Source organism: Tachypleus tridentatus, chromosome 8 (assembly GCF_004210375.1).
Source record: "Tachypleus tridentatus isolate NWPU-2018 chromosome 8, ASM421037v1, whole genome shotgun sequence".
Taxonomy (NCBI): Eukaryota; Metazoa; Arthropoda; class Merostomata; order Xiphosura; family Limulidae; genus Tachypleus; species Tachypleus tridentatus.
The window spans coordinates 93,371,816-93,389,949 of record NC_134832.1 but is presented as its reverse complement, the minus strand read 5'-3'; the positions used below and the strand labels follow the sequence as shown (position 1 = coordinate 93,389,949).

Sequence of the window (18,134 nt, the reverse complement as noted above, 5' to 3'; positions counted from 1 at the left end):
AAAGCAATAAAATCGTATTCAATGTATTTGTTTTTGTACTTTGTTTTATTCCTTGCTTTTGATTCAACACATTTTCCTTTGCAGCACCAGACTTACTTAAATATTTTTCCATAGATAAATGATAAATTCGTACATGATAAGCATGAAGTTCTACAGTTGATATAAAATTCCTACCTACAGCATAGTAGCTGTAGCTTACCTCAGAATGAAAACGCGTTCCAGAAATCAGTTTGATTGTTTGATGCATCATTTATGATGTACGAAGCACTTGTTGCACCACAATTAAACCAACAGTCAAACCGTTGCAGTCGAGAATGAAATTTAAGTATGAACTTCTCAGTGCTCGAGTTCAGTGAAAACCATCAAATGTTTTGGAAGGTTTCAGAGTGTCTCTATTGTAGCTTTTATTAACTGATGTGTTCAACTTGCTAGTAAAATCCCAAGAAAGTTGAATGTGTTTCAAAAACACCGTAGCACACCCACCAATCTTTCGCGGCACACAGGTTGAGAATCACTGAGTTAGGATAATGAGATGTGGGTACTCAAGCCCACAATGCCCCACATCTATATCACCATTCACTGCCTGCAGACAGTTCTGGGAAGGTGACTAATTCCTGAAAAAAAAAAGAATAATGTACTACCACTTGAGGGTAAGGAAGATAAACTTACTGAAGTTGGCATTCCAGTCTCTTTTATAGTAGTAAAGTATTAATTGAATGTAATTAGTGGGACGTAGATAAATTACACTAGTATAGAGTTGTACAAGTCCAACCAAGTTATCTAAAGTAATTGGTATAACTCCCAACCATCATGAGCCTTTATATGTCATAAGGTGTTCATCCATACAAAAGTAGTGAGAAGTTGTTTAAATAACCTTATTAAAAAGTAAAACTGCTCATAAGAAACTTTGACTTTGAAGCAAAACTTGTTGCTTTACTTTTTATATGTATTTAATACATTTTATTCAGACTTTCATTGTTAAATCCATTGAATATTAATTTTTGGATTAATAGTTTGACATTAATATGGAAATATTGTAATTTACTACAAATTTTACAAAATCTTAATAATTGTCAAACTTTAAAAGTGAAGATTGGGTAGAGGAATGTAGAGGAAGTCATGCCCCTCTTTGTGAATAGGTGATGCTTGATGATTTTCATGAGGGACAGTTGGAATCATTTGATTCCAATAGGGGGCAACAGAAGATTTGTGGCATATGTAAAGAAAAAAATGTGTCATATAGAGGGCAACAATGGATTTAAATAGTTAATTTGATATGAAGAGGTAAGTACCTATCCAAATACAATTTCAGTATAGGAAAATTATAACAACAATTCCTCAAGTTATGTTACTTGTCTCTTCACAATATTGCTGAAAGGTTTAAGAGCATGCACGAAGTCTTTAAGTGAGCTTTCACTCCTAAATGTATTAATGTGAACTGTGTTAGTCTATGAAGCATTAGTTTATACCCCTCTACCAATAGAAGGGTAGTATATCTCCCTTGCAAAGTACTTTTTGAGTATTTTGGGTAAACCAAAAGCTTTTACTTTTTTTTTCGACACTAGGTTGTTTAGAGATGTTACTTTGTCACTGATTTTGCTAAAGATAACTATTGGGTTACATCTGCCTTTTAAATTGAAGTGACCATGATATGATAGAAGGGTAGGCAGATGCTGGTAATGAATCTTGGTTTTGTACAAAAGAACTTAAAAAAAACAATAAATAAAAACAGAACCACTAATAATAATACATTCAGTTAACTCATTTTCTTATATCTTGCAACATATAAATTCTTGTTTTTACATTTCTAAACTCTCCTGAGGTCCAGGCATTTCTCACTAGGAGTTATGTTATTCTTCTACAGTGGTCACTGGAGTTAATCTGACAGTGAGTGATGCTAAAACTATTGTACATCAAAGTTGGTTCTATTCCACATTATTCATTGCAGGCCCAGGGCTCATGAATTTCTGGTTCTGTAGCTTCTGCTGTGTCTGCCTTGTCTTTGCATAACTTTGACTAGTTCTTCCCACACCATGATTTTATACTTGTGTCTCTGATGAGGATCAGGTAATTCCTCCTATGTTTTTGCTGCTCAGGTATGTCACATTTAACTCTTACTGCAGTTGTATCTACTGGGGCTTGGCATGATCTGGTAGTTATGACACTGAACTCCTAATCTACAGGTCATGGGTTCAAATCCCTATAATTGGTAAATGAATAGCTCAAGAGTCAATGGTGGGTGATATTGACTAGCTGTGGCCTATCACTCCTAAATTATAAATGGATAATGTCCTTGTGTAGCCTTGTGCAGAATTTGAAAACAAAAAAGTTCATGTCGGTTCTTAGTTACTTACTTATATCAAACACTTTCCATTTTCAACTATGTTCTTGGAGCTTCTTGATGTATGATATAATTGTTAAGTCTGCATTTTCACTTAGATATGATGGTCTGATTCCTCTTAGTCCTATCATGAGAGGCACCCTCTACTGCAACCTTTTTTTTTTCTCTGAGACTTTGCTTGTTTAGTTTAGCAAGTTATGCTCTTTAATGGACTCTGCAAATATATGGAATATGTCTAATCATCAAATTTTCTTTTATTTCTTACTTTCCAGGACTTTAACTTACTGATGTTGGATTGATTCCTCATGAGCCTGCATCTCTCTTCCTCTACTTTTTTCAGACTTCTATCTGTTCACAGAGAGATGCTTTTCTTACCGGTGGGGTAAAGCTGGGCGATAACTAATTGATAACATTTAACCAATTAGTATATGTCACAAAAAAAAACATTATATTAATTTTCTTACTTTCCTTCATCTTGTTTTGATTTTTCTTTTTTAAGTAATTTTCAGTTTTTTCTTGATATCACATGATAAATCTCTTCTGGAGACTGCTATTTGTGTGTTTTATGAAAAAACATTTTTTCTAAAAAATAATATTTTGCCACAAATTTTAAGGACAGTTTTTACTTATTGAGTGATTCACTTACATCAAAACATATCACAGTTGCAGTTAGAAATGACAAACCACTTAGATGATTTATTTATGTACCCTTTTTCAATAAGATAAATATTAAAAAATAATATTCAGTGAAGATTTGAGTCTTCTGAATATTATTTAAATCACCTATCATACTAAACAGTAACCTTATCTTATTTGATGATGACTTTATTCACTGAACACAATTTTTAAAATTTCTTTGCACATATTTCAACTCAGTAAATCCATAGTATATCTGTTAAAATATAAAAGCTGTAATTTTAAACAAAGAACATCAGCAAGATGCCTTTATTAAGTTGTGTGCAACCTCCATTCATTTGATGTTTTTGTTTCATATTGCATATATATACATTGCTCTACTTTTACTATTACTTGATATTCTAATTCCTGCAATATCCAGCCATATTTAATTTTTATAGCTATTTTTCAAAACTGTTCAATAAGTAAATATGGAAAGATAAGAAAATCAAGAAGTGGATAATATATATCTCAAGAGGTGATGGGTTCTTAGCAAAAAGAGTTGTTCTTTGGGACGGACAAAAAATTGACAACTTCAAGTAGCAAGTGGGATTATATTTCCAGGCACAATTCATTAGAAATGAAATTTCAACCTTTTTTTTTTAAATAAATATCTTAAAATGACAAAATATTGATTCTAAAATATCTAAGTTGAAATTGTTTAAATACCAGAATTATAAAACTATTTTAAAATTTGTAGCAAATATATGTACATTTGAAAAGTTAGAGGAAGTTCTGTCTTCAGATACAATATTTTAGGAGTAAGTTCCTTTGTTTATTCTAAGCTGATGTACATGAAAATCTACTTAGATGCAAAGTTATACAAAACTTATAACACCTAAAATTATGATTAGTGTGCTCTGTGGTTTTTCTCCCTCCAATAGTACAAATTTCTTTATTACTACTGAATTTTTGTTGATGAATATAAGTATATTACTTCATATTATTTTCAAATACAGTTTTTCTGTATAAAATTAATAAATATTATTCTATTAAAAACATAACATCATCAATAAAATATTTATAAAAACATAACTCGTTTCAGGACCTTCATCATATGTCAGTTAGTTAAGTGCTTCTTTCATTGTTGGAAATAAAATTGTTTCTCAGAACATGTACAAGACTAAATATATAAGATGTAAAGAATAATACTGACATTCATATGATAAATAAAATGAATAAATGTAAAAGTTCATTAGATAAAGGATTTTTATCAAACATTTTCCATACAAATGATTCATGATGTTCGAAATTATGTTAAATATGATTAAAGATCTGTAATTTGTGAAACTTTTACTCAGAACAGAGTTGGATTTGGGATGTTGTAATGGTGATTGGAGGTGATACAAGTGGAATTCTGCTAACACTACTGATAAATTTCTATTACTTTCACTATTAACTTATTATATATATAACTATACACTATTATTAACTGTAGTATTAACATCAATTCAAAAGCTTCCAGTAAGGTTATAATTCAGCAACTTAAAAGCTTGTATATTTATTTCAGGCTGTTTGATAAATACAAATATAAAACAAGTTAAAGACAAACATGAACTTTTGTAATTAAAATCAAATAATTACACTGTGTAACACAAATTTTGTTCCTGGACAGGATGTGTTATTTCTTAATTGCTTATGTTGTAAAAGTACAGAAAATGATCATTATTCCCTTCAAACTTTGCTTTTGTGACCTGGATAATAAAATTTAGAAATTAACCTATTTTCTATGTAAAAACGAGCAAATTTGCACATTTTCATCTACATAAGGTCTGAATAAGACAACATATGAATCAACAAGATTTACATGTATTTATACTAAAGTAATGAAAAGTGAACAAAAATGTTTAGAAGTGAGTAGTTTTTCAAGATTTGTGACTGTAATGTAAATCACTTTCACGTATCAGCCCCCAAATATAGTCTCCCATTATGTTTTGGTCATACGATCCTTGGTAGCAGCATTCAAAGTCCAATATATCTTGGTGGAAGTGCTCACCTTGCTCCACTGAATATGCTCTGCTTGAATTTATCAAGATGAATGTCAAGGATATGGACTTTCAGGGACATCCTGCAGCTAATTTTGCCATAGTTCTTCACCATAGCCTCAACCAGTTCCACATAATTTTTGGCCTTTTGATTACCCAAGAAGCCCCAAACCACTGCAACATAGCTGCCCCAAGATTTTTTTCCTTCCTACAGAGCTTCTTGGGGAATTCTATGCACTCCAGGATCTTCTTTATTTATGATCTAATGAAAACACCAGCTTTGACCTTTGCCTCAGACAACTTAGGGAAGAAATCTCGAAGGTATTTGAAGGCTGCACACTCCTTATCAAGAGCTGTGACAAATTGTTTCATAAGACCCAATTTTATTTAAAATGGTGGGAACAACACCTTCTGGAGGTCCACTTGACATTGTGCCTCCTCAGAGAAATTGATCCATTGTGGTCAGTGCTTCCTGTTGTAGTGCACTGCAGTGTCCCTGCTGTCCCAAAGGCAAAGATAACATGAAAACTTGGTAAAACCTCCTTGAACCCCATCAGGGATTCCACCATTTTGAAGTCTCCGATAACCTTCCAGCCATAGTAATTATACTTCAAGGCTTCTAACAAGATCTTGGCACTGCGTATTCCTCTTTGAGGTGCACAGAATGAGCCAGGGGAAAAGACAGATATTCATTCCAGTTATGGAACAGCACAGCTTTGAGACTTTTGGATGAGCTATCAATGAAGAGGCACCACTTGTTCAGGTTACAGGCAATTCCAGTTGCCTCACACAGAGTGGCTACATTATGGTAAAAGCAGAGCCAACCTTTAAGTGTGAAGAAGCTTGAAAAATGTCAGTGACGCTTCCTTTGACTTGTGACTTACACACTTTCATCTAACAAATCCCACTTCTTGAGCCTAGATGTCAAAAGCTCAGCATTCGACTTTGTTAGACCAAGATCTCTGATCGAGTCATTTAGGTCTCTTTGGTTGGGGTAGTATGAATCTACTTGGAATGTTCAGGAAAATGGGTAAATTTGAAAATTTTATTACCCAGGTCACAAAAGCAAAGTTTGAAGAGAAAAATAGGTATTTTTTCATTTACTTTAGGCATAAGCAATTGGAAAATAACACTTTCTGCTCAGGAACAAGAAAAAGTGAAAAGTGAAGTCTGCTTATAAATGCTTAAACTAAAAAAATAGTGGTATGTTATCTAATTTGTTTTCTTTAGTATTTTGTATAATAATGAATTGTATTAATGATAAATTGACCATATAGTTGAAATTATTTATTGTTTGTGTTTACCTGTACAATTTTGTAATCTTTTCTGATGCTTTGTCATTTTCAGTTTGATGTTTATTGGTTCACAAACACTTGTAATATGGCTATGACTGTAGTTTTAGTATCTTATTGTGTTTTTTAGAGTGATCATGTTCTTATGATTGGTGATGGGGCTCATAAGTTTGCTGATGAAGTTGGAATGCCAGCTACAAAACCAGAAGCACTTGTTACAAAATTTGCTTGTGAAAGACTAAATTATTTTAAAACATTCATGACTGCTGTAAGTGATGGATTGAAACACAGGTAAAACCTTTATAAAACATTTATTTAAGATATGGGAATATTCCTGTATTTCAGATGTTTAAAATACAAATAGTGTGTTTGAGAACATTATTTAGTCATTTTTAACCCTATTTTATTTGGTAGGTTTGTGTGAAATTTGCAATAAACCAAACCATTAATATCAAAAAGTAGGCTTCAGTTTCATCAACATTCAACAGTAATATAACAAAAAGAAGACTGTTATAAGCACTGTATATCTTAGGTATTCTTTATTATAATAGTAACTAAAATGTGAAAAGTAGAAACTTGTTGGGTTAGATTAATTAAAGTAAAGAAAAAATAGTAATACAAAAACTTTTTCAGGAAGTATGCTTGTGACTAGCCTGTACTTTACATAATTTGATAGGGTAACATGAGCTACACATTTATTCCTTCAGTGATTTAATATTTATTTGGTGAGATTATTTGTAAAAAATAGTTCTGCAGGTAGTTAAACAATAGAATTTAAGTATATACAGATGTATCTTGTTACAAGCTTTAAGCTAACCAGGATAACAGTTGTTGTTTACTGTTAAACTTTCATTCCAGGAATAAAAAAAGGGTAATTTAGAACTATTTACTGACCTTTTTATAGTGGTTACAAGGCTTATCAAATCAATCAACCCTGTACACTTGTAGTATAGAACATAACAGATAATATAGTTTTCTGAAAATTAAAATAAAATGTATTTAGAAGGTTTTAAGTACTGTGAAAAGGAAATTTCAAAACCTTGAAATGAAAAATTTAATTTTAACATGAAAATCACTTTGCACTCTGAGAAGTCAACACTGATATCATATAATTATAGACAAAGTTCTAGTGAAAATACTTAATTACAATTTTGAATTTTTTGTCTCCAAAAGACTTAATATTTTCAGAAAGCTTATCAAATTTCCTGAAGATACATTAAGTACTTTCACTTTCAGTTATAGTATATATCTTGCATACACAGTGGTGTAAAAATATACAAACCTATTGTGATAGGGTTAAGCTATTAGCCTTTCTTAAATAAATTATAGCAGTATAAATATATAAAAACAGATTTATTTGTGCAGAACACATGTGCAAAAAATATAAAGATACATCTTGAAAACATTCTTTCCAAGTGTGTTTTTCAGGGAAACTCATGGGTATCACAGGTTTTAACTAAAATAGGGTCATTCCATGTCAAATCATCCAGTGGGCTGCAGGTGACCCTCACAGAATGCCTTGTAAAAAATTAACGTGCTCATCTACCTATATAATGAAAAATTGCCAAAGATTAGATCAATATCTCTAATAGTTTCTGATTTACAGCCCTATAAAATTAAATTAATTTTTTTTTTAATTTTTGGCAAATACATTTTAGGGCAACTTTGGCTGTTTCAAACTGCAAGAGTCAGGGGCATAGTCAAGGGGGGGTTTGGGTGTTAAACCCCTTCCCATGGACCCAAACTTTTTAGACAAGTTCAGTTGCCACCTATGAAGTTTCATGAAGATCCATAATTGCATGGCAGATAATTTCACACACAACAAATGGTCAAATGCAAATTTCTGATTGAACACTCTTTTCATACAGCAAGTTTTGTCAGAACTAGAGAAATACAATCGAATATATATGAAAGGCTCAAACGCCTGTTCATTCTTCCCAGGACATTTACAACACAGTTTGATTCAACTTTAATATCACGGTGAATGTATGATGAAGTCTACTTTGCTGGGCCTGATAACTTTAAGTTGTATATTATATATATAGGCCTATATGTTTATTTATGATTTAAAAAATAAGACAAACACCTCAGTGTGCCATTCTGAAACTTGCCAAAAAGGTGGTCTCAGAATGCATAATTCAGGCTTTTCTTTTATGTTTTTATCAAAAAATTTCCCCGGGGGGCATACCCCTGAACCCCCCTAGCATGGCTTAAAAACTGCTTTGGTGATAAATTATCCTTAACAACATCAAATAAACATTGCTTTGTTCAGACAGCTTGAATAAATTTCTGAAATTCGAGTTTGATTATGTTGAGATCACTTTGACTTAGAACATAGTGGCGAGCACTACTGCTTTGCATGGTAGGTATACTTATCAGACAAAGAATATGTTGGAAAGGAATCTAGCTCTCATCTTTGTAGGCCATGCAGGCCATGAGAACAGTTCGTTTCTCATGTTCGTATGGTAAAGGCTGATTAGAATATTTCAATGGTATTCATAAATTATTTCAAAATTGTATAGATATATTTGCACACAGTAACACACCTGAATTGAAGGGTTTTTTTTCAAGTAAACAACGTATGGCCAGAGGATATTTTAGAAAAATTATAACTCAAAAAGTAGGTTGAACACCATCCTGATTTTTTTTTGTAGATCATATTCATAGATGTAAGAATATTTGGTAAAAATCTGAAAAGGCTGAATAACTGGTGACATGGTAAAACTGTGGTCTGAAGTAGGGCTATTTTTAGCTAAATCATAAAAAGTTGCATGCAACTAAATATTTTTATAGGAGATCTAAGAAACTTGTAATTACAACAATTGCTGATTTATCAACTGATATGTTATAGGAAATTTGAAAACAAAATTCAGCTTTTTATCATATTATGTCTTAGAGCTATGGCTTATTAAATAAACCAACGTTTTTTAGGATTTGGGGTTTTCAGGTGAATTTGCAGCGTCATTATGCAAATCATAAGAGAGATAAAGTTGGTTTGAGACCATTTTTGAATTCTGTGAGATTAATTCAGTCAGTGTAGCAAATTTCAGTCTTCTCCAACCATTACTCTTGCAGCTTTAAGCAGCCAAAGTTGCCCGACAATGAATTTGGCAAAAATAAAAAAACAATTTACTGAAGTTTACAGGGCTGTAAATCAGAAACTATTAGAGATATTGATCTGATCTTTGGCAGTTTTTCATTATATGGGTAGATGAGCACATGTGAATTTTTTCAAGGCATTCTGAGGGGGTCACCTGGAAAATTTTCCAAAATCTGAATGATTTGACATGGAATGACCCTCATTGTTTATGTACATGGACACATCACTAGGTAGATTAGTAATGCAAAAATATTTGCAATATGCTAAATCATTAGGAATTGCATGAATATATGTTAAGTGGTTAATTGTTAGCACAATTACTGAAATTGGTTTTATAAGAAGTTTCTTGACTCTATTACATCCAGTTACATCTGAGTAGGCACCTTGTAGCATATGTAATCTATCAACAGTTTAATTTATTATTACACTCCATGTTGTTGTTATTTTTTTAAGCATTCTGCAAACTTCTTATGTGAAAAAATAACCATTTTCAGCATGCAACCAGTAGGCACTCGAGTTTCTATTGTAATGTATCAGTGTTATTATATTTGTAACTGATACGTGTAAAATAATAAATTACAAATATCTCAAAATATTATTAATATTTTATGCAGATATTTTAGCTATCTAAAGAACTGAATATTTATGTTTTTTGTGTGAAATAACTTCAGTTACTCTATTATATTCTTTCAGCTCTGACCACGATACAGTAGGAGCTGTTGCTGTTGATTCTGCAGGTCATGTTGCTTGTGCAACTTCTACTGGTGGCATTACTGCTAAACAAGAAGGTCGTGTTGGGGATACTCCGTGTGTTGGGTCTGGAGGTTTTGCTGATGACTTTATTGGAGCAGTATCTACAACTGGTCATGGGGAGGCCATTATGAGAGTATGTTTAGCTCGACATATTACAGGATTGATGCAACAAGGTACAAAAACATGATAAATTAAGGATTGCTTGTGAAGTATAGAATCCATGTCATATTGTTCTCTAACATTGACTTGCAAACTTATAGGAATTGTTGTTTTATAATTAGATAGTAACAGTATTTTTAAAACAAAATACTGCTTATTTGTCCTTAAAATTAACAATTCTATGTATATGTGTGTGTGTTGCATATGTCTTTCTTTTACCCTTAACTTTTACATTTGTATTTGCTGCAATCAGCCTTTCTACATATTTTTCTTCAGTAAAACATTGGTTGTTTTTATGTTCAGCCATGTAGACGTTTTTTTGTATCTTTAGTAAAAATTAATAAAGTGTGTGAAATATTTAATTAAAGTTTAAACAGATGTCAGTGTTAATAACCAGATGTTAATGTGAGAAAAGTTAGGTTTGTACTTGATTTATGGTCATGTTATTACCAATAAAAGCCTATGTTTGGTGTTTGTGTTTTACTGAAATTTATGAAACTTGTAAAATTACAGATTAAGTTATGTCAGTTATTTATGAGTGAGATTTAACATACATATTACAGCTGTGTAGTTTTACAATGTTGGAGTGATAATTGCAGCACATTTATAGGTTAAACAGTGTATTCTACTGTAATAAATATATCTTGCATTTTCTGTTTACTGACAGAACTTTGAATGAGAAACACAATGAATCAAATGACAGATTTGGATTCATATTTATTTTTTGATATTTTTTTGTAAGTTTGAAAACGTGTGTGAACTGCAAATGTGAAGTTTTTGTCAGCTTGCATTTTTTTTTGTGTTGCACCAGAGCTGAAAAGAGATGTCTAGGACATTATGTAATTTGTGTTACCCATGTATATGTTTACTGTTTTACCCATGCTTTAGTAATGTTATATAATCTTCAAAATTGCAGGAATGATAGCTCAAGAAGCAGCAGTGGCAGGATTAGAGTACATGAAAAATCGTGTCCAGGGATATGGTGGTGTAGTAGTAGTTAGCAGTAAAGGAGACATCGGTGTTCACTTCACCACAGAAAATATGACGTGGGCTTATAGGAAAGGAAGTGTAGTACACTATGGAATAAACCCTGATGATGATTTAACTGAAGATGGATCATCTGATAGTTCCCCACTGTGATGTAAAATGTTTGTTAACATAAAAGTTGCTTTGTGTGAGAAAACTAAAGAGTATCTGTGGTTACATTTAAATTTTAAAGTGAAGTATTACTAAATATTCAAAACTTTTATAGAAAGATCGTAATTATATATATTCAGTATGAAATTATTCTGAAACTTAATTTTTTCCACATTATATATTTATTTTTAACATAAACTAATCCACTAATGTCCTTAAGGTGTGCCACTTGAAGTGTGTTAATGTGAAAATTTGTCAAAAAAAGGTTATAATGTTTCTGATATACCTGAAATATATTTTTTATGAGAACATTTTTAGGTGATGCCAACTTCATTACGTTGCATAAATTTTTTCATTAAAAGTATTATATGATAACATGCTTATTAAATGTTGATCTCCCATGTTACCTTTAATTGCCAGTGAAAATGAGGTACATGTTGATAGTATTTTTTGTTTACATATTTTGAGTGCCTCATATCTTATGGACATTATTGGCTCTTATAAACACATTTTTCTAAACTATTTAGAAATGAAATTGCTTGCATGTCCATGGCTGTTAGTTATTGAGTCTCTAATAATATGCATGTGGTGCCAAAAAAAACAACAACTAAAATCACAATACAACATTACCATTGACATTGTATTTAAACTTACTAATTAATAATGAGGTTACACATGTATTTTACATAGAAAATTAGTGGTTTCTTGTAATGTATTTGATAATTTATTAAACACTGACTGTTGTAATAGGCAAGAACATAAGATGATTTAATATGGTACAGTTCACCAGTAGTGACACTTGAAAGTTAGAACAGATTTAGGTACAAGTATGGGTTTGTGAGAGTAGTAGTTTAATGCTTTGATCCCATGATACTGTACAAGATTTCTCTTTTTTAATTAATTACAATGTACAATTACTCTTTGGTAGGAGAAATTTAAACACACTTTCCAGGGTTTTACTCTTAACTAAGAACAAAATTCCAAGTCTTCTGAAAATTTTTCCAGGATCTACACTGTTGCATCCAAAAACATCAGTTACTTAAAAATTCAGTGTTGCATCTTAATTTTCAAGAGAAATATTCACTGAAACCTACAGAATTTGCTCCACAGTTATGAAATGGATGTAGAATGATAAACTAAAATTGAATGCCATTAGATTTCCATTTAGAATACTAGAAGTAATAAACATATAAATTGTTATATGAAAAAAACTGAAAAATTGACTTTTAAAATAAAACATTGTAATGTCAATAGATAATATGTATTACAACCATATGTGATATTCAGGTTTGCTGATATCTGACAGAAAGACTTAAGTATTTCTGCAGCAGCTCAAGTTCAGGACTGATAAGCAAAGAAAAAGTCAAGTGGAAATGGCAGTAGAAAATAGAGCAATCAAAAGTATAGTTTGAAACAAAATTATTCAACAACATTAGAGTGTTATGTTGCTAAAGATGTGTAAGGTAGAAAGTATAAAGAAATCTGCAAAATAGGAGTGAAAATCAAAAAGAAGAAATACCATATTTATATTTCTACGAAAAACGTGGCCTTAGTTAAGGTTTAAGTTATAACAAAACAGCTTTTATACGTTCTTGAATACACAACCTTCCTTGATGTCCACACAGAAACACATAGTGCTAGTTTAAAGTGAGGAGATACACAGCTGAAGACATACTGCAATTAAGGCTGCAGTTTGTAACCTTTACACATAAAAAAGGATTAACAAATGTTTACAAGAATGTCCTAACCTACATGCAAAAACTGTATGAAAACGTAGAAAAATATTATTAATGTGGTATTTGGATATATCATAGGTTTCTACCTTTTTGCAGTATTATTACAATATTTATAATTAATGAAACTTTGCAGAGTATTTATAATGAATTTATTATTTGTTCTAAATATGTGCAAATTTAACATAACATGGTTGAGAATAACATTAAGTTGATCTTATTTCAGGTTCAAGTTTTCTTTGTTGTTCTTGAAAGATATCGCCCCTCGCTAGTACAGCGGTATGTCTCCAGATTTACAACGCTAAAATCAGGGGTTTGATTCCCCTCGGTGGGCTGAACAGATAGTCCTTTGTGGCTTTGCTATACGAAACATACACACGCTTGAAAGGTAATACCTATTACCACCTGGGGGGAAGGGACATTGCTTAATTGTCTTGCTACTCACTGTATGAATTACACCAACCATGTGACTTCAAAGTTGCCATTAAAGTTTCCATGCTATAACTTTTAAATTTTTTGTCACGAAATTTTTCAAGTTTTCATTAAACTTTTCATTAGGAAAAAAATTATAATATTTAATTAAGTAATTTAAATGAAAATTGGCCTTTGAATATATGAAGTCAGAGTGTCAACTGTTCAGAGTGCGAGGTGTGTTTTGCAGTTCATTCAAAACACTTTTCTTCATGTTTGAAGGTTACATTACAATGTAGACTTGTATGGTGCAATTACTAGAACATTCCCACAAAGTTTGTCATAATCCTAGCTCTCAGAATACAGTGGGAGAGGATTTACTGACTTGTTTTTTATATGGCAGCTGCATTGAGAATTCTGCATAAAAATGTTTATTATATGGTTCTATACAAAGTCCAGATCAATCCACTAACTTTTTTAGATATCTGGGTGTTACTTATTCTCTTGGGGTGGCCAAAATTTAGCATTATAAGTGTACAAAGTGTGTGTAACTACTTATAAACGTGTATGTAAATATTACTGCTATTTACTCATAAATGCTTAATTTTAAGTTACTTTTCTTAAAACATGATGCCATAAATAAATAAAAAAATGTATAAATAGAAAACCAATTATTCCTAGTGCTTGTAGTATTATAAAATTCATTTATTCTTGCTAAATTTTCAAATTAATTTTTGTAGATTTCAAAGATGCATTTTAGAAAACCAAAAAATTCTATACATACATACAACCTCTACAATTTACCTGGCTTTCTAACTAAGCTATATGTGGGTTAAAAATCTCTTTTCTATTTAGAGCAACAACTTACTCAACTGTCTGTAGTTTGGTATGGCCAGGTGATTAGGAAGCTTAAAATCTGTGGGTTCACATCCACATTGCACCAAGCATGCTAACTCCTTTTAGTAATGGGAGTGTTATAATGTAATAGTCAATCATACTACTCATTGGTAAAAGAGTAGCCCAGGAGTTGACAGTGGGTGGTGATAATTAGCTGCCTTCCCATTAGTCTTTCACTGCTAAATTAGGTTTTGCTAGTGTAGGAAGTCCAGTATAGCCTTATGCAATATTCAAAACAAATCAACTGACTAAAATTTCTGGTGAAAGTACAAGTTTTTCCTTTAAGTCAGTTATATTCACTACTTTAAAAAGGAAGGAGTTACAGTTAAGAAATGTTGAATGTGACTATAATAGGTCGTGACATACTGTAGCAAAAGGATTGAAAAACACTGTTCTGTAATATACTAGAGACTGGGTATTATGCAAGATTGCTTGTAAGTTGTTTCTTGCTTCTTAAATATGTCTTGTCTGGATTGTACTCACTAATGGACTTCACAGATAAAGCAGAAAATGATAGCTCAAAACTCATTTTCTGTTGCTCTGGACTTCCATTCTTGAGTTTACAATCATCCCTAGGATTTGAATATGGTGACATATTGCTTCTCTTATAACGACAGGATCCACCCTGTGGTTTTTAGATTCTGTGGCCTTCTCTTGGATTTGTTTCCATTTTGGAACCCCTCATGTTACTTTTGTAACTTCCAATTTGGAGGTCTCTCTTCAGTCATTCATTTTTTGTTTTTTTATGATAGGGTGTCACATATTCATTTTCCCACATGGAATTTGTCCTTTCTCCTGCATGATTTATGGGATTTTCATACAGAATAGCCCACTTTCTCTTTTCACTCTTAAAAGCTTTTTACTTTTGCCTTTTTTCAATATAAATGTCACTTGTCTCTTTGCAACGCTTCAATCAAGTCATTTTACTTCTCTGCATCTTACTTTCTACTTTATCTGGCTTTTTCATCTTGTCTGTTTCATCCAGTGCAGGTTGCTATTGTATATTGTTCACAAGTTTTTGCCACTTACCAGCCAAAATTGTTTCTTTTTGTTCCCCTCATCTCACCCCTACTGGGACTTTTGTGTGGGTCTTTTTGGGCAACTACCCCCGTGAACTGTTGGCCTCCTGCTTCATGTATCAATTGTTTTTTTCATGACAGAGTTTCTCCTTTTCTTCTTTTTTTTTGGATATTTTCACCTTAAATGCCTCCTTTACTCTGCCGTATACCAATTGATGTTGTTTCTAGTCCATTTCCTTCTTTCCAGAGGTTTGTGCTGCCAGCATGAGTGATTGTTTTTCCTATTGCTGTCTCCTCTATTTGATCATTGTATTATTATTCTGATCCCAATTGTCTTTTGTGTTCCATACAAACTGTCTGTTTCAATCTTGCTCTTACAACTAATTTTCATGAAACTTGTCATAACACATTTCTACCATGGCAGGACTCTTTCTCTTGAGACTTTTCCCCCTTCCACTTTAACTTGTTTGGTTCAAAATCATTTCTGTACTTTTTATTGAAAAAGAGACAATGTCATATGGAATCCTGATCTTACAACTGACTTATGCTTATTGTACTTAATCATAATAAGTCACTGCATTATTTCAGTGCAGCCTTAATCCCAGATGACTGTGGTCCATGTACTCTTTCCTGTGTTCTTATCTATGAAATGAGCACAGGAGATCACTTTTCTATTTCCAAGCTACTGGTGTTGTCAGTATGGAAAGTTTCTTCTACGAGTGGTACTTTCTCCCTGCTAAGAGACTAGATTGATCCACTGCTCATTTTAGATATAGGGCTTGGAGCCTTTCCTGGAAGTGTAATACAGGACATACCAATATAGTATCTCCGAAGTAGTTACAAGTGGGCATGTACATAGAGATGGGACTTGGATGTGCCTTGAGATGCTGATGATAATTCCTCCCACCCTCCACTTGTCACTACAATATCTATTTCATATCACCTACTAAGATAAAGTGATCTGACGCCCTGATCACATAACACATTCTAGGTTCCTTTTCACCTTTGCAACACATTCCAACTGGCAGTAGATTTACCTAAAATCCTTTACTACAAATTTATTGAACAAATAGATAACGAAAAATGAGCAGAAGAGTAATCTCTGTTTCAGAAGGATGCAGTCTCCCACTAACAGCTGGTTCATTAACCATCTCTTGTCTTGTGGAAGTCACACTCCGTAAGTTTCCTTTTTTCTGTCACTATTTGAGGAAGAAGCTCATCTGTGTAATTTGACAGCACCTGCCCCTCCAATATTTTCAGTGCAGGATTCTAGCTTTTATTTGTACAGAGAAGTTGTTAGCATTTCTGAAACTAACATTTTCCTTAACTAAAAATTTATTTTAGATAGATACCTCTCTGCACTACTTTTCCTCTCACTTGCATAGTATTCTTTCCTCATTAAGAATGAGCTTGCAATCATGTGCTAGTGCTCATAAGGAATACCATGTATGAAGGTCATGTTACCCTCCTGTTATTAAATTTAGTGTGAAATATGTGAAAGGAATTCAAGAAAAACAAAAACTGCAGCATAATTAATACTATAAATAAGTAGTATTTTACACAAGAGTGTGTTTAAGAAACATAACATGCACATATATACACGTTTGTGCATGTGTAGATGTAACACACATACTTAAATACATATATTATGAATTAAAGTAGAAAACTAGAACAAATTTTTGTTTCCTTTACAAATCATACATAATAGCTGACAATATTAAACTATGAGACTGGTACAGAAAACATTGGCAAGTATATTAATCAACAGTTACCATCAACCAGTAGTGAGATTATTGCTATTTTACATTCAAGACACCATAGAGATTATAAGAAAACATGAAATCATTAAAATTATTATAGTTAATAGCATATCAATGATAACACATATCATATCGTATTAAGATAATTTTTCACTGCATGAGATCTGCCTATCCCTTCTGTGAACCTTATAGTTCTTTCAAATTTAGTTCTGATTAATGTCCACCTTGAATTTGAAATACAAACTAATTGTATTGCTTTATGTACAAAGAGGGAACTGGTGTATGCTAACACATATGGAAGTGTTAAATGAGAAACTCAATGAATTCAATAGTTCTTATCCATTAACTTGGTTGAGTCTTGTATACAATGTTTTTTGCACTTAGGATGGGACCATTGTATGTCTTGACGACTTTATTTCTGCTGCAAATATTGCATCCTAAAAATTGCTTGAAAATGGGCTTTTTTTTTCAAAGGTACTTGAAAATATTGTAATAGCAGAACATATCGATATATCTAACATTCATGCATGATGCAAGAGTTAAATGCAATATATGAAGTTTGTCTTTTCTTTTGTCTATATTTATATGTTGAATAAATAAATAGAAATTCTATAAAATTTCAGTTGAACCCAGTTTATATTAATGCAGATTTTAGATTCAAAAAGTACTTGAAAAACATTCTGAGAATGCTCAGAAAGCCCTTATAAAATGCTTGAAATTGATCTATGCAATCCAGTATGAACCATGTCTATATCATTCCATTCATTCTACATACAGTTTTCCATTAATGGACACAAATTATTCTTATTAAAATCATAAAGAACGTGCAAGGCAAAAAAAATGGTAACTACTCTAATACAAAACCCATATCA

General features: G+C 32.0%; 1 protein-coding gene across 9 annotated transcripts in view; it reads left to right on the top strand.

The window, feature by feature from the left end:
- The window catches only part of LOC143222959 (isoaspartyl peptidase/L-asparaginase), a 47,550-nt gene extending 29,671 nt beyond the window's left edge, over positions 1–17,879 (top strand). For all 9 annotated transcript variants that reach the window (XM_076450197.1, XM_076450196.1, XM_076450201.1 and 6 more), the window contains 3 exons: positions 6,424–6,584; positions 10,087–10,319; positions 11,222–17,879. In XM_076450197.1, the coding sequence (XP_076306312.1) occupies positions 6,424–6,584; positions 10,087–10,319; positions 11,222–11,445 (618 nt within the window). In that variant the 3' untranslated portion in view covers positions 11,446–17,879. The remainder of the gene's footprint in view (positions 1–6,423; positions 6,585–10,086; positions 10,320–11,221) is intronic.
- Positions 17,880–18,134: the final 255 nt, after the last annotated feature.